The sequence below is a fragment of the Gobius niger genome, assembly GCF_951799975.1.
Source record: "Gobius niger genome assembly, chromosome: 7".
NCBI lineage: Eukaryota > Metazoa > Chordata > Actinopteri > Gobiiformes > Gobiidae > Gobius > Gobius niger.
Window position 1 is genome coordinate 21,696,625 of NC_136858.1, and position 22,484 is coordinate 21,719,108.

General features: G+C 41.4%; 1 protein-coding gene across 1 annotated transcript; it reads left to right on the plus strand.

The window, feature by feature from the left end:
* The first annotated feature begins 2,273 nt into the window (after window positions 1–2,273).
* Window positions 2,274–22,151, plus strand: spred2b (sprouty related EVH1 domain containing 2b). Its single transcript, XM_079559460.1, has 6 exons — window positions 2,274–2,816; window positions 16,389–16,590; window positions 16,766–16,934; window positions 17,019–17,083; window positions 19,646–19,819; window positions 19,963–22,151. The coding sequence occupies exons 1-6, from the start codon at window positions 2,791–2,793 to the stop codon at window positions 20,743–20,745; spliced, it is 1,419 nt and encodes a 472-aa protein (XP_079415586.1). The 5' UTR covers window positions 2,274–2,790; the 3' UTR covers window positions 20,746–22,151.
* The last annotated feature ends 333 nt before the right edge of the window (window positions 22,152–22,484 follow it).

Sequence of the window (22,484 nt, forward strand, 5' to 3'; positions counted from 1 at the left end):
CTGCGGAACACCCCAGGATAGTTCGGCTGACCTCGACATGATGTGGTTGGCAAACACACTGAAGCTCCTCCCTGTCAAATATGAAGTAAACCACTCCAGTACAGGACCTGATATTCCCACCAGATCCCACAGCCCTTTTATCATGATGCCGTGGTCAACCGTGTCAAAGGCCGAGGACAGGTCTAACAGAACCAGCACGGTACACCTTCCTGAGTCCGCAGACATCAGGATGTCGCTGGACACTTTCAGCAGTGCTGTTTCAGTTGAGTGTTGCTTCCGAAACCCTGACTGGAAACTGACGTAGATGTTGTGTTGTTCAAGGAAGGATGTCAGTTGTTTTGCTACCACCTTTTCCAGAGTTTTTGCCAAAAAAGGGAGCTTAGATATTGGCCGGAAGTTCTTAAGTTCTGAGCTGTCAAGACCGGGCTTCTTTAGCCTTGGTTCTATCACTGCATGTTTGAAGGAGCTGGGAAACACGTTATAAATACCACCCTTTCTCATTGTTTAACCGCTCACATGACAGCTATTTGTTTGGTTCGATGGACAAGTTTAAGTGCACGCTAGGGCCTACATGTTTTACTGTTATGATTACATGTGTACATCACGATGATTATGTACCCATCACATGGCTCATTGTGAGTGGAAAAAAAAAACATTAGCGACTACAGAACGCCCGTAGTAGACACAATCATTCATTAAATGTGCATGCGAGTCGTGCATAAACATTGTCGAATGCCACACAACATGGCGGCTGCTGCTGTGGATCGAGAAACGGAAACCCATCTATAAGGACCTGTCTTATCATGGTACCTCCTCCCCCTCATACTCGGAGCTTTCCGTGGTCTGTATCTCTTTTTTTTAATTTTATTTTTTCATTGCTGCAGGGTCCTGTCAGGGAGAAGCTGTTTATTGTCCAGAACTTGTTCTTGCCATTGAGCTGCCTTCTTCCGCCTTCTTCTTCCTGTTTTGGTATTTGGCTGTTGCTGCTTTCCATAGGTACCCTTTGCACTCAGTCTATCCGTGTTGTATGATTGGCTGAATGGATTTTAGTACTTGTGGTTGCAATATTTTAGGATAGGCAAACTCATGAATTATAGTTTTTATTACTGGATGATTTTTTTTTTTAAAGTGAAAAAGTGGTGGCAACGACACAAGGAAAAATATCCTTTTAGATCATTTTTGTTGGTCTAAGCTTTCAAATGAGGCCATACTCTGGCCTATAGGCTGTAACCTTTTATATTTGGGTAAAGTTGAACTGGAGAAAAGGTGCTTGGTTATGGCGGGGGTTAAATTATCCAGTGTTTTACATTCCCCATTTGCTTGTGTAACTGTGCTGTTCACTGACAACCACGCGGGGGCAGTGCGCGACTTATAGTCATACTTATACTAGTCAAATAGGATGTTGTAGCAAAAAAAAAAAAAAAACTTGTTCGACAAAATCGAATTTATCCGTGTTTAGAAAGGATCAGACATGAGTGCATTTTATACCAAAAGTGATACTACTTTTTTAATGCACCACAGCTGTTTTGTTTTAACTTTCAAGTTCTCATTATCATCGTCATCATTATAATCATCATCCACAAATGTATTTATATTGATATATTCTTATCAGACATCACTGGTTTTGACCAACAAGATAGTTGAGTGACTTGAGTAGAGGAACGCGCAATCCACGAGGGGACGCTACAAGTCTACTCCAGCTCACATGCGTTTACGACGTCTTCAAACGATTGTCTAATTAGGCTGTTCTTTATGCTTTCTTAATACGTGTTGCAATATCTATGTTTAGACAAATCAGAAAGAACGCGTTTACTTTTCTCAACATGTGACATAGGTTTGTAATGAGTAAATTAGACATAAATCTTTAACTGCAAAAAGTTAGAAAGTTAAAAATACAATGACCTTAGTACTCTTCATTTTATGGGTTATGTTTTTTGCCGGTTTGTGTTCTGCATTAAAAAAAATGATATGCTCCTGTACTGTTGAAAACGTCCCTTCATTACAGGCTTTACATTTATATTTCCAGTGGTAATTGTGCTGTGAGGAACATCTCCGGCTGGCATGCCATGGGAACATCAAAGTTCAACAGGGAACAAAGGCGACACGTCCTACATTAAAATGAGGTTTCTGAGGGGCGACAAAGAAAAGGAGTTTTAGGGCCCCCACGGTTTTGCAACCTATTGTGGGCTCTCCACCAAAATGTGGGCCTACGTCACCGCTTCCGCCCTGTAGATACACCCCCCACCCCCCTCCCTCCCCCTCCCTCCCCGGCGTAGTTGGAGCTGATCGCTGCCTGCAATCCAACATGGAGTAGAGATGGGGCTCTAGCGGGGCCACCCCTCGGTAACAACAGCGACGACGCGCTTTTTACGCACAATTGGAACAGGAGTCGTCATGCAGTGGATTTAAAAAAAAAATATATATATATATATATATACTAAGAGTGTGCCGCGTGCGTGCGTGATTGTGTGTTGGAGAAGAAGACGCCGAGAAGGGGAGAAGAGAGACGGCTTGGCAACAAAATTGTCTTAAGCTTACGTTACCAGCTGGAAGACGATGGTCGGTTGAAGTTAGGAGATCCAAAGGCCACTGCGCGTCTCAGGGAAGTGTCGAGAAGAAAACGCGAGGCACGGTCGAAAGCAACGCGTCCATCAGCCAACGCTCAACAGCACAAAGGCGCTGGAGGGATTTATGCGGAATTGGAGACAGAATTGGAGAAGCAGTGGTGAAAGAATGACGAGCGAAAAGTATGCAACCGCCGTGGTATATTACCTAAGGTGAAGCGAGAAAATGATAGAGGAAACACACCCTAACGAGTAAGTAAAGCCATTTAGCTCTTGTCTTTTTTTTTCTGCATGACCAGTGTGGCTACAAGTTGGAGATGATTCAGGCAACTTGGAGGAATGTGCTGCGCTGCCCTATTCATGGATGAGGCTCGTGATTACGTTATTTTTTCTTGAGTGTTTGATCTGCTGCTGTAAACCTTTGCATTGACTATGCTGGAGAAAGGGGGCTTAGGGCCCCAACATTGCTTCAGAGAAAGCGAGAAGAGGGAAGGGAGAGGAGTAGGAGGAGGGGAATAAGCGTGGGTGGATCGGAAACATTTTCTGAAAGGATCTGAAGCTAGAGAGCACTAGCAGGCCCTGTTGCAGCGTAACTTCAAATCCACTCTACACCCCGAAGTTACGCCTTTTATTAAATGCACTAGGCCCTGCGAGCCACTTTATTTCGTGCGTGCCTAGTTCAGAAAAGACAGCAATCCGTTCCGCGCATAGGCTATACACGGCCAGTTTGTCTTAGCGATTTGGTCACATCTGTGTGTGTGTGTGTGTGTGTGTGTGTACGTGTATGTCTGTGTGTGTGTGTGTGTGTGTGTGTGTGTGTGTGTGTGTGTGCGCGCGCGCGCGTTTGTGTGTTTGCTTCCAACCGAAGGGGAAGTCTCACAGGATATGAGATATCCGATATGCCCCATCCGCCATCTCTTTCTCAATCACCCTCATTTGCATAACCTACCGCGCTCCATTCATAAAAATACCAACGGTAAACGACCTGCTTCACCGAAAAGTAACGCCTTTGATTCTCGCATATTGGTGGGCTTTAAAATAGCAGTTCGTGTTAATGTGTCAGGAGTTCGTCGTGCTGTTGCAAAATGTGGCTGATAAAGATACATTGGCTATGGCTGTAGGCCATACTAGCTATGACTTCAGTAAGCTTGTTTCTAAGACTGTACGCACTCGAATCTATACCGAGAAATAACAGTCAGGTGAATTATACTTTACAATAATGAAGAGCAGGTGACTATGTGCTTTTAGTCGCTCGAAATAAACACTACTGCGCCATTGGAGCGAGGCTACACTATTTTAAGCGAATGGTTATAGTAGGCTACTGCAAAACGTGCTGTCTTATGAACAAGAATATAGGCCTATGAGTATAAGCTTCCACTATCTCAATAAAGACAACATTGACATTTCACATACATTGTGCCATTGTCTTTGTTTGTTTTTTCATTTGCGCCGGTGCCAAACCACACTGGGCAGTGTAAGGTAGGAATACGCGCCCTCTTGGTTGTCTGTCTGAGGGGCGGAAGGGTGAAAGGTACTGGAGGGCATGTTTGCTCCGCGATCGCGTGACGCGGCTCATTCATAAAAAAAAAAAGAAAGCCAGCCAGCACGTCCCAGTGTAGCAGGCCAAGATGGCCCCTGTCCAGATTAAACCTGGGTTGCCTAGCCTTAGGCTAGTTTGACCCAGGCCAGAATAAACCCCCGGGGTTTATATCCGGGGGTTTATACCCGGGAGTGTAAAATGGTCCAGGTCAGATTGGCCTTGCTGCATGTCACTCTTCTAAATAGTATCAACAGAGTCATGATCTGTGCCTTCATTTAAAAGGTTGATTGGGTGAACTTTTGTGGTGAAATTTGTGATGAACCGCTCACAAATTTTAACAATTGCCAACCCTATGTTCATAATATTCCTGGTGTATAATCTATCCCAGGCCTAATTTATTATAATTTCTGGGATGAATAATAATAATGAAGGTGAACACATCTAAAATGGCACTGGGGGCATTGGGTCAAATTTTATGGGAGGGTTTGGTCACACAAAATACATTGACGTCCCAAGCCTTTCGTCCTCGACTCCTGCTAAGCATTTTTTGGTGAAGTGCCCAATTGAAGAAAATAATTCTCTACTTTGCTGGAGGGATTGAAGATCCTTTATCTGTAGGAGATACTGACAGATCTGCTCCATCTATGTTTCCTGTAGATCTTAGTGGTTATCAAGTTCAGTTCAAACACCACATTTTGCTATTTTTTGTTGTTTTATTAATCGTTTTATATGTGAAGGATATCTGTTTCATGTTTCAATATTCTATCTTAATAAGCTATACAAATTTTCATCCTGTCATATATAAATGTTGGTGTCTACTCTTCAGAATGGTGACCCAACCTTCCCCTCGGTCTAAACCAGGGGTCTGAAACCTGCGGCTCTTAAGCCGTCTTGTAATCGCTCACTTTGGCGTTGACAGACACATTTTTTTACACAAATACAGGAAGGACACAAATAGGCCTGGATCTTAAGGCTATTTGAGAGTATCCATACACATACAGACTGCAATTCTTTGTTTGTTACAAGTTTGTTGTATTCCATAGTTGTAACAGGTACATTTTTACAATTGTTTATAAGCTCTTTTGATAATGAAGGTCGCAGACCCCTGGTCAAACCCCCAAGCCGTCCCTTGGTCTAACAGGGAGGATTGAGTAAAATCAATAACCAATACATAGTATTGACATTTTTCTGCTTCTATTAAATATAATAATACAGCCTCATGATATAGAGGTATCTGCTCATTCATCTGGAGCGTGCTCATACTTAAAATCTTGTCAAAATGTTGAAAGCCTTGGCAGTTAAGCTGAGAAGTGTCCAATGTGACCCAACCCACCCTGCTCTCCTCTACATTGGGCTGTTACACTGGTCCCGATGTCTGTCTGTCTGTACTGTATGATGCTCTTTTTGTTAATCTTCATTCTCAAAGTGAAAAGTAGCTAGTAGATGTCACAGAATATGACCTCGGCACTTGTTTTTAAATGAGCTGTCTTCAGTGCTGTAGCCTGACTTTGTCACTCTGTGACCACATTCTTTATAACAGGCTTAAAACTACCATCTCTTTCGGGTGAAGTTGCAATTAACTACTGTAATGATGATGACGTGTAATTATGAATGAATGGCGTGAGGACAAGCACCACGCCCACAAACTGCTCAAAGGACGTTTGAGTTTAGCACAACAAAACTTACTTCAATGGTTTTGACTTTTTCAATATAACAAGGAAGTCACCTGCTTGCTCACCGGTTAACTCCGCATACACAGCTTACCTGTTTGAAATAGTTTTTCCTTCTTTTTTTTGCACACAGCTAACAAGTGCCTGACCTCTTATTTAATGCACAAAGTAAACATAGTCCATACCATTTACAATTCTTAAGACCCCTTCGTGGGACAAATAAAACCCTTTGAGAGAGAAGTTTGGCCTGTGGGCCTCATATTGAACACCCTAATATTACTTCTAAACGGAGTCTGACTAATTAGACATTTATCTTGCCAGCTACTCCATTTTCTATAAGACATTATTAGGCCTTTTGGTTCACTGTCCCCCATTCACATTTTTCTTTTTTTTCTTTTTTTTTAGTTTACTTGCAGCAAAGCATTTTTCGTAATCTAAAAATTGCTCCCATTTGCAGATACAAACTTTGATTACAAAAACAAATTCATACACATGTGGACCCATCACCCTAGCCACAACAAAAGTAAAAAACAGAATGAGAAAAAAATGAATGGGAAGTCAAGTAATTTGTTTTTCAGAAATGGATGAACTTTAGCAGGAAAAAATGCTTATTATCCCAATCATAAAAGTCAATGGGATCCCGGCCATACTTGCTACGGTGTTACCATGGTGATGAGCGAAACATTCTATGTTAGTCTAAGGGATGGACACATAAATCTCCCATTATACAAAATTACAGCACATTGGCGCCCTTTGTGTGGACCATGCTCATGGATGTGGGGCCCGTTAGGCCGTTCAATGCTGCTTGTGAAATGTTGGGTGCCCAAGGGCTAAAGACACACAGGGAAATTATTATCATTATTAGCATCCTTGCTTTTAAAACCTTCAGTTGGATTGTGGTGCCTCTCATAGAAACTGATTGTAGTATGTGGTCTGATTCTTCTGTACAATATAGGAGTAGCACACATGGACATATTTGGTGTCATTCTCCCAAGGACATTCTGACTTTATAGAAGTGTAAGTTGCCCCCTTCACTCCCTACAGAGCCACAACAAAAGCAGGGGATGTATTGATCTGGTGTGCTGTGCTGCAGGGTCAGTATGTGCACAGTCAGTATTGGACAGGATATGCTTGGTGACATTCAGTTAAGGTCAACGTAGCAACGAAACACAATCCCATCCCTGGACAAAAAGCTTTCTCCAATTGGCAAAAACAGCAGCCATGGTTAGCACATTTGCAGGATCATTTTGTTCCCCACCTTTTCATTTTTCAGGGCAAGCACCATTTGATATTGAACATGCAGTACTGTATACTAGTTGTAGAAAAGTTTTTATGAAGGCAAATAAAGAGAAACAAAACAGAGAAACATATTATATATATGTATATGTATATATATATGTATATGTATATGTATATGTATATGTATATGTATATGTGTATATGTATATATGTATATGTATATACATATGTATATGTATATATATATATATATGTATATGTATATGTGTGTGTGTGTGTGTGTATTCAGATTGTGCAGGTATGGAGAAATCTGGGCATCCTTGTTCTGACTGCTGCTTCGTAACCTGACCCCGGACAGAGTATTGAAATTATATAGTTCAGTGCTGCTGGCCGTGTTGGACTCAAGCAAAGGCTATTCGTTGTTCAGTTTTTTTTAAGTATTAATTTTTGCATGGTCCTTTTTTACTCTCTATTGGCTTTCCTTGTTTTCTGAAGTTTATTGGTAGCATTAGTACTAGAATAGAGAATTTATAAATTTTTTTTAAAACAGCAGACCAAATTTAAGCTGTAGTGAGAATTAATTCACCTTTAACTATCAAAGTGGCTTGCCGTAAAACATCAGCGCATAAGATGGAGCTGGGCCAACAGTTCAGAGTGTGAAAGGAGCTTCAGTTGTTTTTGAAAGAGACTGGGTTATTTTGCAGAACTGAGTTAAACTGGTTGAGGGGTAAAGGGAAATAGCATATTGGTCGGCAGTAATGCACCCTAACGTTATATACTCTACATCATAAAGCAACAAAAAGAAGCTGGGTCACTGAAACGTAGCATTTCCTGTTTACTCTTACGTTATGCATTTACCCTGCCCACCTGCAGGGCCTGTTATCTTCATATAGGCCTATAAAATGCTGTCATAAACAGGATGTGGAAGGTAAAAAAAAAAAATAGAATCAACAAACTAAAAATGCATAACTACAGCAATATGTATATACAGTGTGCTCCACAACAAAGACAAGAAAATGAACTACTCCAATTCATTGTGAAATGAGTTGACAAACAAATAAAATCTTTTTAATCCACTATTTCTACAAAAAGTTTGACACAAACCCCTCTGTACTGGACTGACCTATTCTCGCACCTCGCTGCTAATGGCACGATCTGAGGCATTTTCCTGTGTCTCTGATGTGGGCGCCCCCTTCACATACACAGTCACATGTGGAACAGATCCTTGTTCAGTGTTTCCTGTGTTGTACAAAGCAGATCATCACTGCTGCTGTCCACAGCCTTTATGCAGTGGTTAGAGCTGTGTATATCTGGACACCAAACAATGGCCACAGATTGTTTGTCTGTGATTTTAAAAAAAAAATTATTTTTACTCCACTGATTTCTTCTTGTCAGCTGACTGGATGACTAAGATTATAATAGCATTGTACAGTCAATATTTCTAATGTTTAAATAGCAATAAGACAGTCGTAGCTCCCTATGCTACAATTGTTACTGCTATTGAATAGATTGTGTTCATTTAACATTACACCTTTAACATTCTAAAGAGCTATTTCTTTTCTTTTACATTGAGTTGGTGTTTTTCCTGGTTCATGGTACAGCTAATCGCCTGTATTTATTGGACGTATCCTCATGAAACCAAAACTGGCATAAAGTTCTATATACAGTAACTATTGAAGGGGGAAATTGTTTTCTCATAGTGGTCTCTAAAAGTGGTTGCAATATTCTAAAACATGTGATGTTGTTGGTCATTTGAAAGGATGCTCAGCCACAAAGATGGCAGCTTTCGTGTCGGCCTAGGTCAGAGATGGGCAAACTGCAGCCGCATCCAGTCCACCAAGCAAATTTGTCCAACCCCTTCTTTTCCATCAGTCTGCTATCCTGTTTTTTTTTTTTATATATTATAATATTTACAATTACCAACAGGAAAGTTCCAGATATGAATTAGTGCATTTTGCAATGGGAGAAAGTTGAGCAGAATTACAAGTTATTGTTGGTGTGGTTCTCTAACTCGATGCAGGTTAGCCATGTGGGCCCTTGTAAATATGAATTGCCCATCCCTATCCTAAGCCCGCACAAATCATAATTGGGTTTAGCATTTGCGCATTAGGAGGTCAAAAGCTCCATAGAGTTATATCGGCTTATGCCCTCGATTTGAGATCATGACAACATCAACTTGTAGAGCGTAAATGCTGTTCAAGCGTTTTGTTGTTTTTTTATTGCCACCATCTATTGCCCATGTGTTTAAAGGTATATTTTGGAACTTTTTGTGCAAAAACATACTGTGCGAAGTTGACTTTTTTTGTGACCCTATGGGTGGTCATGGCACCTTGGCATCAGATCACGGTGGCCTCTACCACGCTTCAGGATTAATTGTTCCGTAGGTTTTCTGGTGAAAGGTGAAAACCTACCACAAACTCTAAAAAACAATTGATCCTGGAGCCACTGTTATGGAAAGTAAAGGCGCCAAACTAACCACTCATACAGCTTCTGGGTCACTAAAAGGTCAAATACACAATAATAAAACTTTTTTTTTTTCACATAAAAAGTTCCATAATGCACCTTTTGAAAGTGGTATATTTTTTGCGAGTCACTGACTAATAGGCTATATTTAAAAATAATTTGTAATAATGCAATCAAAGCTTTCAATATACTGGTCTGGAATCTGTGTTCCTACCCTCACCTATGGTCATGAGATCCGGAGAATTACATGGATACAGAAGAGCCAGCTGAGGTGGCTCTTCTGTATCTTCTGTATCTGGTCGCCTCCCTCGGGAGGTGTACCGGACATATCCTATTGGGAGGAGGCCTCGGGGAAGATCCAGGACACGCTGGAGGGAACGGCTCTCTGAACCGGCTCTCTGAACCGGCTCTCTGAACCGGCCTGGTGTCGCCTCGGGATCACACCAAAAGAGCTGGAGGAAGTGTGCGTGGATAGGAAAGTCTGGGTATCAGACTGTTGACCCTGCAACCCGGCCCCCCGGATAAAGCGGAGGAAAATGGGTGAATGAGTGGGGTCAGTGGCGGCTCCTCATTGACTATATGGAAAGCTGAAAAATTGCAAAAAAATTGCAAATGTAGGTATAAATTAATTAAACATAATTAATACAGAAAAGTGTGTTACATTTTTTTAGAATGTCATGTGTTAATCAGGTGTTACAGGGTCTGTCATACTCTCCTTGTCCCCTCAGAGCTCTGCCTGAAGCTCTGAAAAATCCCACTGAAGCTCTACATTTGTAAAGCAGCCTCTCACTGGCCAACTATGAAGCTTGGCTTCAAAGCAGGGGGTGGTGTTGTAACACCCCCAGCTGAATGGTGATTGGCTGCCTCTGCTAAAGGGGCTTTGACTGATGATTCTGCTTCTTCTTCTGACATTCAGGAGGACCTCCTGCTTTGTGTGTCTGCCTGAGAGCAGCATTAGCATTAGCTGCTGTGAAGCTACAAGAGGAAAACTGAAGCTGTTGAGGCCAACATGACAGCTAAGCATTCTCCCCAATGTGGACCTGGTTTCTTTGTTTAGTCCTAGGTTTAGTTCTGGTTTTCCAGATTTTCTTACCTTAGTCAAAGTTTTGTATTGTTCCATTTTAGACTTAATTCACTTGTTGAATTTTAACATTTTGATTTTAACTATGAGTCAAGACTTAGTCTAAATAAATTGTGTATGCACACAAAAGGCTGTGTGTAAAAGTGCAGGGTACAAAGTTCATGATGATGAATTGAAAATATCATGAGCCCTATTTGAATTTGTATTTGAAACTTATTTTTGTAAGAAATTATTGTTTTGTGTCCAGGAATTTGTAAAGATGAACTGCCTTAATCTGCTTGTTTTCTTTCTTATTATGAAATATTTTAATTTCAAAATTTTAAAATAAAACCCTTAACATCACACATTTTATGCTTATATTTGTTACAATACCATTTATTTAAAATGTAGTCATGTTTTCCTTTCAAGGCCACCAACACACTCAAAATCTGTCTAGATCTGTGTCAAACATCCGAGTTGTAGTAAAACCTGCAGCCAGACCAGCGCTTTTAAGAAGAAATGGTGCACTTCTTTACTTTAAGCAGCAAGGTTTCTATTGATTGTTCGCCTTAGGACGAGTCATGTGATAAAACGGCCAACAACAGACTGAAATTAACCTGATCAAACAAAGACATGTTGAACTTGGAGAGGCTTAGAACACACTGAAAGTCAGTGGTAATGACCAAAAGTGTTTGCCTTGTGTTGTATAAGAGGATAGGGAGTAGGCCTATTATAATGTGTCTTTGGTGGCTTTTTAGTTGCTTTTAAGAGGTTTAGCCGCACTTAGCTTATTGTTAGCCACTTCATATTCTGATCAGATTGTGCCAGGGCTGGTTTGGGATAGTGAAAAAGACTTACACTGTACAATTTTGGATTTTTGAGACTGCCATACTGATCATTGTTATAATCTATGACTTTTATCATTGGCAAATTGTTTTTTATTTGGACAGGTGCATTTATCATCATAACAGTCTGAAATAAGCATAGATCACTTGCAATGTAATTTTATGCTGTAAAAATTTCCTTTTTATTAAGGAATGTCAAATGTTAATATTCGCATTACTGCGTATTGTACTGAATCTGAAAGTTGTGACACATGCTTAAACTCATTACTGTGAAGAGTTAGAATATGGAATGTTAAAAATGTGTTGGAAAGTCTGTAATGAGCTTGGACCACAACTAAGGAATAAACATTTAAACACTTGTCTCATATTGTTGATAAGCAAAAGAAAAAAATCGCATTTTGTTGCTTTTTAACAGGCCAAGTTCACTGATTCAGATTGACTACTAATATCATATGGACTGGCGCCGTAAATCACTCTTATGACATATGATGTGCACCTTTCATCTTAGAAACACTGCTCTACTTTACACAATGGTTAAGCCAATTTAAACCGTCTTCACCGAATTTTATTGTTTTAAGCACTCACTACCTATGTTTCTGTATAGTATTCATTAGAAAAGTATAATAGGGAAAATAAGATATACTTATAGGCACCCACGACAGCCTTATTTCTAGAGCTCAGATCGGATTTGGATCGCAATACTTTCTACTGCAATACTTTCAATACTTGTGTTTGGAGGCATTTTTATCACGCACGCCTTTGTTTTCCAGTAACAGTTACACAGCACTTCATTACATTTTGTGTTAATGCACTTTTTAATCTAAACACTTCAGTAAATGTCAAATGGCATTTGGTACAAACTTTGGACACATGAGTTTTTACACATTTAAGGCAAACATATCACTTGTTTTAATTACTTCCTGTATCGCAATATGTATCGGATCGGCCCCTGGGTATCGTGAATGTATCGGATCGTGAGAAGTGGATCGTCCCAGCCCTACTTATTTCACTACAATGAAAGTGCAGTGGAAGTTCCATTACCTGTGCAGATCTATTTTTTGTCTTGTCTGGATTGGAGACTATTTTTTCTAGTTTTGGCTTCCTTGTATAAAGCAGTACAAAGTAATTTGTTTACCTTAATAAATCCTTTTTGTAGTCCTTCTGGGGGTAACACAAGTGTTAATGGGACGATTGGGGGGGGGGGTTTCATCTCCCCCTCATGTCTCTGGCCAGAAAACCACGCTTGCAGCTTTCCCTGCTCCGACCCGGAGGCGCAATACACGCCAATGGAATCACAAAGAAGAAGCTAACAGGCAAAGCTAACTGTGGTCTAGCTCCACTTAAACAGTATTTACAGCCAAGTTTGAGTGAAGAAAAAAAAATCTCCATTGTGTAATTGGATGTACAATATCCCTCTCTCCCTTTGTCTATTCTTTAGTCCGTGGGACAATTGATGAGTTAAAAACTGCAGCATGCTACGACACCTGCAGTGGCACTCATGGCCTCTAGGGGCATGAGTTACTTAGTTCTGCTTTAAAGAATCAGAGTTTAGATAACGTTCAGATTTTCACTCACTATAGTGCTGCTATCGTCCTGGTTTAAATCCTATGGTACTTGGAGAGCGGCAATCTTGAGCAGCATTTATGTCAAAAGATTGAGAAACCACTACATTAATGCCTTTTACTGAATGCCGATATATCACTTTGGCTGATATACCCTCAGACCAGTTGCTGATGTAAGTGCTGCTAATTTTGCCCTGAATTATATGTCGGTCTATCTCAGTTTAGTAAGAAACACCATCGGTTAACACTGCTCTGCCTTTTAGTGGCTTGCTGTTATGTCAACTGACACATTGGCTCACACGGGCACAAACAGGCTGTGTATTGTGCCTAGGCCATGTGAGCGCTCCATATAACTGCAGCTGATTGACAGAAAGCTGATCAAATTCCCCCTCAGGAGTCACTAGTCTCGATACATGTGAATGAACTCGAATGACCTCAGCAATGCACTATTTCCACTTGACCCACAACGGCGTACATACAGTGCATACAGTAAAGGCAAAATGCACCCTGTGGTTTGCCATCCAAGGGCTTTCTACAGTACAACGCAACTGTAATGTGCAATAAATCTTTAACGTAAATACATGTTTTTCCATAAAAATGATGGCTTCAGTAATTTAGTAAAATAAATCAAATTATGTGGTTATTATTATGTGGATTGCATATTTGCACTGTCCACATTTCAAATGTTCAGCTGTAACTTCATAAATATGCCCTAAAAACACTTTTTTTTTTTTCGAATAGTAGTCACAGTATTGGCACAAGAGTATAGTTTGATTCCCAAACTTTCCCCTCCACTACTGTGTTACTTAAAGGGATATTTCAGGATTTTTTCAAATATTAGGACTGCATGAATATATATATATATATATATATATATATATCGCCAGAAATCAACAACACTCTGGATAACTAGGAAAGGAGGCCAATGTCAAAAGTCAAATGAAATATTCCTTTACGAAATCCTACATTGCCCCATGTGGACAAAGTGCAGGAGCATCTGGGCTGTGCCTTATGTTGATCAAACCTGGGAGTGGCCAGTCAGACTTATCAGAAGAAATATTGTCACCCTTATCAATGGCTGCGTCACTGGCCTTTCTATCTGCAGCACATGAACCGGATTTTCAGACCTGACTACGAGCATGCCCTCCCCGCATCCATTCTTTCTTTTATTGTAGTAGGGGCATGTTTAGCTCATTTGTTTTCATTAATTTTTTACCTTTTATGAACACATGTGGGGCATAAAAGCAATTTAAGGCTTCCTGTGTAACAAGCTTGTGTAATCTGTGCCTCAGTGAAATCCTATCAAACATATGGGTTCACTTCACAAGTGCAATATTTTGTTATTTTATTAAATTAAATTAAATCCATTGTTGCAACTTAACGAAGTGATCATTAACTGCAATATAAACACTTTTTTGTTACCCCAACGCATTTTGCAGACTTTGTAATGCTTATGTCCCGTTCCTTTAAGAAGCAGTATACTTTTTTTTTTTTATGATATATTATAACTTGAAAACTGTATGAAGATTGAAACTTTGCTGTGACTAACTGTCGGGTTGCAGTGACTATGTACATTGAACAGTGCCCACGCCAGTTAAACCAATTCTGACTCATGATTAGCGGAAGTCAGCAGGCAGTAAATTACACACTTTGATAAAAGACTTCTTAGATTACATTCACAAGACTCGGTTTATGTGCAGGCAAACTGGCATTGTGTGACGCTGTCAGGCCCGTAGTTGACCACAGTCGCTTTGTGGCTGTACACACCCTACACTTATTCTCTGATGTAGATAATTCACCAAGGTTATGCAGTTAAAGGTCTTATCACAAGGGAGGTGATTGGAGTACATTAAAAAGCAGTGTAGGTGATGCAAAGTTAGTTTCCTCTGTCTTTTACAATATTGTGTCATCACATGTCTGCTTTTTTTTTCTTTCTTTTTTTCAATTGATAGAACACTGTTCCTAACACAGAGAACACTGGCCTTAACTAGGACTTATTTTACAAAGCACTGCACTTTGAGGTCAAAAGCGAACTTTGATTTGAAAAACGTTGTTATGGAAACCTGAACTCCCGGAACAGATACACTGTCTTGTCATTTGCCACCGTGTTAGTTTTTGCATCATGTGTGGTGTGAAAACTATAATCATATTTTAGGCACAGGATATTTGTAACTATTTGTAATTTGTCAGTTGATTTCAGTGGTCCAACTATTGGAATTTTGTGGTTGATCTGTTTTTCTCAAACTGTGTGTGTTATTGCACTCAAGAAGTAGTAGAAAGAAGTCCTTCAAATGATTACTCATGTAAAAGTCAGAAAAAAAGTACTTGAAAATACTGCTTGAGTAGTGAGTGTAATAGTCAGTTATGTTTTAGGACAAAGTAATCGGACAGACAAAGCATAAAACAGTGTAAAAAGAACTATAGTTTCCAAAAGACGACTCATAAATAAGTGCTACAGTAAGGTTCCTCAAGTACATTTATTTGAGTAAATGTAACTAAGTACTCTCCGCTTCTGCTGACAAGTGAAGGAAATCTAATGTAATTTGATAAAGTGCTGTCAGGAGGAACATTTATTTAAACAGGCTATGTACACAAACGCACAGTGTCTCTGGCTGTGGTTGCTCCTTTGCAGGGTGTTTGTCTGCTGTCATTCACTCACTTTTATGAATGTGTGTGGGTGGGAGCTGGTGAACCAGTTTAGCCACCTGTGTGTGTCCATGTGTGTGCCGCTCATCCTCGGGACTGTCTGTAAGCTAATTATATAACAACACCTCTCTCATTCACTCCTACACTCAGCTCCTTCCTTCTTCTCTGTCTTTTTACTGTTCCCTTCAACCTGTGGACTTGTACCAAACAGGCACACAAGCTGATGTGCATCCTGTTATTGTCATGGCGGGTGGTGACTGTCGGGGTTCATGTTTGACCATTTTACTGTACACACAGTTTTGCAAGTTATAAGCACCTAAAGCTTTTGGATTTATGGCTGGGGCACATGCCTTGGGGCTGTTCTGTTGACTAAGCGTGATTGTTAAAGATATAAAGCAAAATAAAGACATTTGCTTTGGCACTTGAGTGTGAGCCTGCACATTGACTTGTCCTGTGAAACACCTCCCACCACTGCACCACAAGAACCAAGTTGTGACTTCAGACACCCTCAAACATTCTGCCACAGTGTGAATCCAGCTCTAAATAAACTGCTCTGATATTAGTTAAGCTGTTTGTCGCTGGTTGAGCCCAATAAATGTTTAAGTTTAAAGGGTTGGCTGTAATTGTGTCCTATGTTAGATTTCAGACAAAGTATTAACTTGCACATCGTTGTATTCGGTGTTTTGTATAAGTTTTTATGGATGTTTTTGGCCCCGGCTGTGTTTTTTTTCCTTTTATCTCTCTCTAATGTATTCGTCAGTATATCAGTCCTAATATAAGGTAACTTTTGTCCCCACAGTGACAGCTACATCGTGCGTGTGAAAGCAGTGGTGATGACTCGGGACGACTCGAGTGGAGGCTGGCTGGCCCAGGATGGGGGAGCTCTGAGCCGGGTGGGAGTGTGCCGACTCCTGCCCCCAGAACTCACACCGTCACTAGCCACAAATGCCCACAGTCACTCCCAGTTCCTCATCCACGGAGAACGGCTGCCAGACAAACAGGTACTCGCCATTTCTTTCATCGAGGCACTTAAGTAGTTTATGCTTAACTGGTCTTGTCCAATGACAATACAGTTATAAATGTGACCAATTGGCATACATGTATCACATCCATGTCTGATAATGTGTAAAAGCCACATTGGACTTTGTTTTTGACCCGTCTCTGCTGGTCTGTCAGGTGATCCTGGATTGTCCGCTGAGGAAGGACCTGGTTTACACTATCGCTACGCCTACGTTTCACCACTGGAAAGTGGAAGACCGCAGGTGTGGCTTGTCCTTCCAGAGTCCAGCTGATGCTAGGGCTTTTGACAGAGGCGTCCGGAAAGCTATTGAGGACCTTGCTGAAGGTGCACACATCACACCAACATCCAGAAGTGCATTTTAGTGGTGTCTTGTTACAATGCATGTAATGTGGGCTTTTCCTTCTTCAGGATCAACAACCTCTTCTACAGCACTTCAGACAGAAGGCGAGCTCGGTGACGATGACGTCTTCACTGTAAGCATATTAATTTAAATGTGCTATTGCTTTGTACCCATAAGAACCTTCTCTTTACTGTAAGTTACACTATGGGGCATGATACATAGGAGGTGGTGCACTTGAGTTAAGCATTTTAATTCAGATATCATAATTGTTCAAAACCAAAACAAAGTATTGTAAAGGCTGCTTACAGATCTCACTTGTTCTCTACGCAGCAGAAATCTTGATGTGTACCCAGCACATATTTCAGGACATAATACAGGATCCCCTCCTTACGGCCTGCCACAATAAATGATAAGTGTGTGTTTTTGTGTGTCACAGCTCCTCTATCTTAAATAAGCATGGAGGAGTCCCTCCCCCCACTCTGTAACTGAACACCACAAGCAGCAGGCCAGGTCACAGGGTCACTTCCTGTGTCCCACCACCTCCCTCTCCAGTGGTAACTCCCCCACCCTCCCAGCAGAATAAGAGCAGAGCGACCAAACTAGCAGCTAGCAGCTGTTTCCCAGCTTAGCGTGGAGCCGGTGATTTACGAGAGGAAGTGCCTCGTGGTTCATCTCTGACTCGAACTGTCTGTAAGGGCCAAGACTAATAGGTGTTCTGCTGGGAGTGTACAGCCGCCAAAGAGAGGCACACAAACACACCACCAACAGGGGAACCATTGCTGTCAGTGGATGGAGCAAACTGTGAAATTGACTATTAGCTTTTCAGCCATGGCTCGTTTGGGGTTGCCTTTAAAATGTAATTCTCTTCAAATTATGCAGTGTCCCATTAGCCACAACCCCCACTTTTTTTTCTCTTTTTAAAACCTCTCATCTACTCTTGAAGTTTTGAAATCTAATTCCGATCCAATTCTAAAATGCCAAGTTGTAAATTAGGATTCATTGGCATGGCCTGCTTTAGGTTCTCCCTGGCTTGTGTAAATGACCTTTCCTAAAGTTAGCAATGGCACTTGCGGACAGGGGAAGTAGTGTGGCAGATTTATAGCCGAGGATTGTGGAAGAGGCTCTCAGATGGACATACTTCCTAAATGAATCCTTTTTTTCTCGCCCTTCCTCTTTCTGTCTCTATTCTGGCTCAGTTGCAAATCTGATGCAGAGCTACCAAAGCCATCCAGAGTTCTCCTCTGAGAGCTGCACAGAAATGCTGAATGATGAATTCTCTAAAGCATCAAGTTTGATAAATAACTTAAAATGCCTCTCGTCCAGCTGCAGGCCTGAATAATACAGAGTAGAAAAACGGTCCAGAAATAAAACTCTTGCCTGTCTATTCTTCAAACCGAAATCTGGTCTGTGTTTTGAATTAGTCGCAGTTTTGGAGGCCAGAGCAAGAACCCGTTTAAACTGTATCAGCTCCTCCCTCATTAATGTCTTCTCCAGGGGGGCGGAGCCTGGAGCATGTCATGTTATTTTTGGCTGGCTGCTTTGGGGCTTTGTAAGAAAGCTGGGGGAAATTCTCTGCATGGTGGTATCCATGTGGGGAGAGTAGCACTGGACACAGAGCAGGGATATAATGGGGATCGCTTGAGCAGACAGACAGCCGATCTAGGTCATATAGAACTCTCTGCGCTGGTTTTAGCCACTGGAGTGACAGACAAGCATGCGTTTGGGAAATAGGGTTGATTCGGATGCAGTGGCAGACAATTACTAACTTGTTTTCCTTTACGTGGTTATTTTTCTTTTGCATTTACCCTTCTAGTTTTAAGTTATAAAGACCATAAACTGCCATAAAAATACAATTTAGGTCTGACAAGAACTTTGTATGGGACATTAGAGGCTAGCAATTCAAAACATCAAACACATGCTTTAGACCCTTTCCTTCTGGGCTCATCACAATGTGCCATAATTACTATAAACCTGAATAGGAAACCTCTTATTATTTAAACCCTCGCAATTCATTTGGTCTTGTGACTAATACAATAAATACTGTAGCTTGTGACCAATTAAAGTCACATTGTATTAAAGTATACCTTGCCTAATGAATTTGATTGGATGTGTTCACATCAAATTGAAACAAAGTAAATATATTTGTAATGTCATATGTGTCATAAATGTCAATATTTGTATTACTTATTTCTAAACAAAACAAGCCCTGCACCTGTTTAATTGGTTATCTCACACACTCTGAAGCAGAATGACATGAGCAGACCTGCTTGTCAGCTGGCCCACTCTGTGGCCCCCAGAGGCTGACCTCAATGAGCCTCAGCAATTTAAATACACACAAGTAAAAAAATATGACAAGTAGCAAAAGTGAGGCAAGCAGGAATTTTTGGAAAATGAGACTGCGTTAAGGATGTTGAGGGCCAAAGATCTTAAACTGTGGGTTGTCCATGTGGGGCTTACAGATTGCATATCACTTTATTACAAATTAGAATTATATTATATAGAGAGACATTTTTCTTGTGTTCAAGTGTTATTTAACATCACTTGCAAACATAGTTAATTTATTTTTCCAGTTAGTCTGCTATTTCCTGTTTTTGTTTGTCCAATCACAGCATCTTCTCCAACCTCATATTTGTTTGGGGTATCCAATCAAAATGTAACTTCCATCCAACATCCTGTGTGTGTTTGTTTCTGACAGAACACCACAGACAGCTCATCCAACTCCTCCCAGAAGCTGGAGCTTTCCTTGCAGCCGCTCGAGTCTTCACCACTTCCTCACAGACACCGGTGCATGCTGGGACACCGTCATGACTACCCCCGTCATGACCTTCACGAACCTTATCGCCTCTCGGACCACTATTTCCTGGAACAAGTAAGCCCAAAGACATACTCTGTAATCTTGGATGCATCCACTGATTAAAGGACTGTAGTAAAATAAGTGGAGCATCCTAATGAAGTTGTTGTGTTGTAAGATTCCCCTGTGTAGCTGGCAGCTAAAGTGTTGTTTGTTTGTAGCCGCTGTCCCGGATCCCTCGACGTGTCACCTTCCAAGAGGATGAGGAAATTGTTCGCATTAACCCTCGGGAACGCACCTGGGAGCAAACAACGGAGCGTCTGCACAGCGGGAGGTCAGAGCGCTCCTGGCTCACTGGTTATGAGGACTACCGCCACGCCACAGTGCGGGACAAGTTCATCCAAATGGAAGACTCTGAGTCGTACGTGGACTTTGCCAAGACACAGAAAGACTACTACACATACCCCCTGGCTCCGGCCCTGTCCCCCTCAGACTCTGATCCCGCCCTCGGACCCTTGACAAATAAGGGCCACAGTGGCTCTTGTCACCACGGCTTCACCCCTGTGGTCTCCACTCAGCCGCGCCCCTACCTTCCAGGCTCCTCTCCCTCCACGAACGGTGGAAAGGGAAGGAAGCCCGATGGCATGGACCGCGCCCAGTGTGAGCACTGTGGTGAGGGCTTTTACCTCTCTGAGAACCAGAGAGGTCGGTGCCAGGATGCCCCAGACCCTGTGCGGGTGTGCATCCGTCGGGTCAGCTGCATGTGGCTGGCAGACACCATGCTGTACCACTGCATGTCTGACCCGGAGGGGGACTACTCTGACCCCTGCTCCTGTGATGGCAGTGAGGGCAGCGGTGGAGGCCGGGTAGGTACACGCTGGTTAGCCCTATTCGGGTTGTCCTTAGTGGCGCCCTGCCTCTGCCTGTACCCCCCTCTCCACGCCTGTCACAGGGCAGGGCTTGCATGTGGCTGCTGCGGAGGACGTCACAAGGCCATGAGTTGAACCACCGCACTTGGAAACCTTTTAGAGGACAAACTACCCAACGCAAGCACAGGGAAATGGAAGGATGGGGAACAAATAGGGACAAAGTTTTATGGCTGCTCGCTCTTGCCTTGGTTCTCTGGGTTTCTTTATATATTCCAGACACTGAAATAAGCCAAAAAAGCAGTTGGTGCATTTTGTAAACAGCCTGGGAAGATAAGCTCCCCCTAATGGCAGACAGTTCTCTCAGCTCTCCACATGGCCATGCTCTATTTGTAATGAGAGAGCTCTTTTTCAGGGGGCCTTTTTTATAGCTGACCTATATGTCATGTATAACATATGCAGGTACTTTATACTTTGTACACTGACGTGGCGTCAAAGAACTTGAATTGTTTGTCTTTGTTCTTTTTTGTTCTTTTTTTTATGTACATGGCCATTTTATTTATATTCTATTCCAATACAATGGCCCGCCCAGCTAAACTCCAGCTAGAAGAAAAGTCTGACACTACACCTTTCTAAGTTTGTATGCAGTCCTGTGTGCGTGTTGTCAGATGGTATGTACGAGTGAATGTATACAATATGCGCCGAGGCCTTTGTTGTCCGCTCTGCATCTTATGGTGAGCCTTTGTATATAGATTGCATTGTTCTCTGCCAACTACTTTGTTGAGTGAAAGACGTGTGGTACTCTGCTCATCCTAATCATCTGATATCCCAAAGAGTAGTGTTTTTATATTATTTATTTTCTCATAAAAGACATAAATAAAAACTAGCGGCAAATTGATGCTGGGTACCAATTACTCACTATAGACGGAGCTTTGTGTTAACCTTCAGCATCGGTCTCCTCTTACTGTGCCTAGACAAACTATTAGCCTACAAAAAAGATTAATTTAATGTTTGGGTTTACTGCAGTGTACCTCAGTCAACTCAAATATGCCCTATACCTGGTCAAAGTCATGTTAGGGAAGGAACAATCGATCAACATTTAAAAATTGGTGCCTATTATGCCTTAAGATAAGATGAGATGCTCAAACTCAACTTCAGACCACCCCCAAAAACACTGGTCGATGTCCGAAAAAGAGAATTGTTTAGGCTCCAAGCAATCAGCTCCATTACACTGTCAAAAGCATGTTTAAACTATTTTTATACTGAATACATTGAGTGTGACTAATAAGGACTCCAGTTGCCTGCGATGTACAATCACTTCCTTTCTTTAAGCCCCACCCTTTAGAACACCTGACCAATTACATATTCTGAAACAAAATAAAACAAAAAACAAAACGCTGCCAACAATGTTTCAAACTGTCCCCAAAAACTGTGGTAAAACTAATATTTATATGAAAAGACCTCAGGTATGAAACCTCACTGCTAGTGATTTTGCTGTCCTTGTTGTGTGGTAAACCATGGCAGAATTCAATCACTCCTTTTTTTATTTTACACTTGTCATTACTGCAGATGCTTGTTTTTTAGTTTATGACCTGATGTAGACGTTTCAAATTTGACTTTATATACCTAAAGTTGTGTTTTAAATGAGAATCTTAGCAGCTACATTGCAGTACATCTCTATGCAGTCCACTCTGGATATCTGTAAACATTTTTTTTTTACAGATATCCCGAGTGGACTGCAGTAATTCAAGCATCTGTGTTCTGTGATTATGGTAAAGGGTCAATATATGTATTGTCACACAACTCTATTTTTGTTTGCGTCACCAATCGTTACCCATTTCGATTAAAGTCAGTGTAATGTGAACATAAAATGAGAA

Excerpts from the sequence above, each read along its gene's own strand:
- spred2b (XM_079559460.1), top strand. The coding sequence starts at position 2,791 with ATGATAGAGGAAACACACCCTAACGA. Across the intron at positions 2,817-16,388 it reads GAGGAAACACACCCTAACGA|TGACAGCTACATCGTGCGTG; the intron begins GTAAGTAAAGCC and ends TTGTCCCCACAG. Across the intron at positions 16,935-17,018 it reads TATTGAGGACCTTGCTGAAG|GATCAACAACCTCTTCTACA; the intron begins GTGCACACATCA and ends TTCCTTCTTCAG.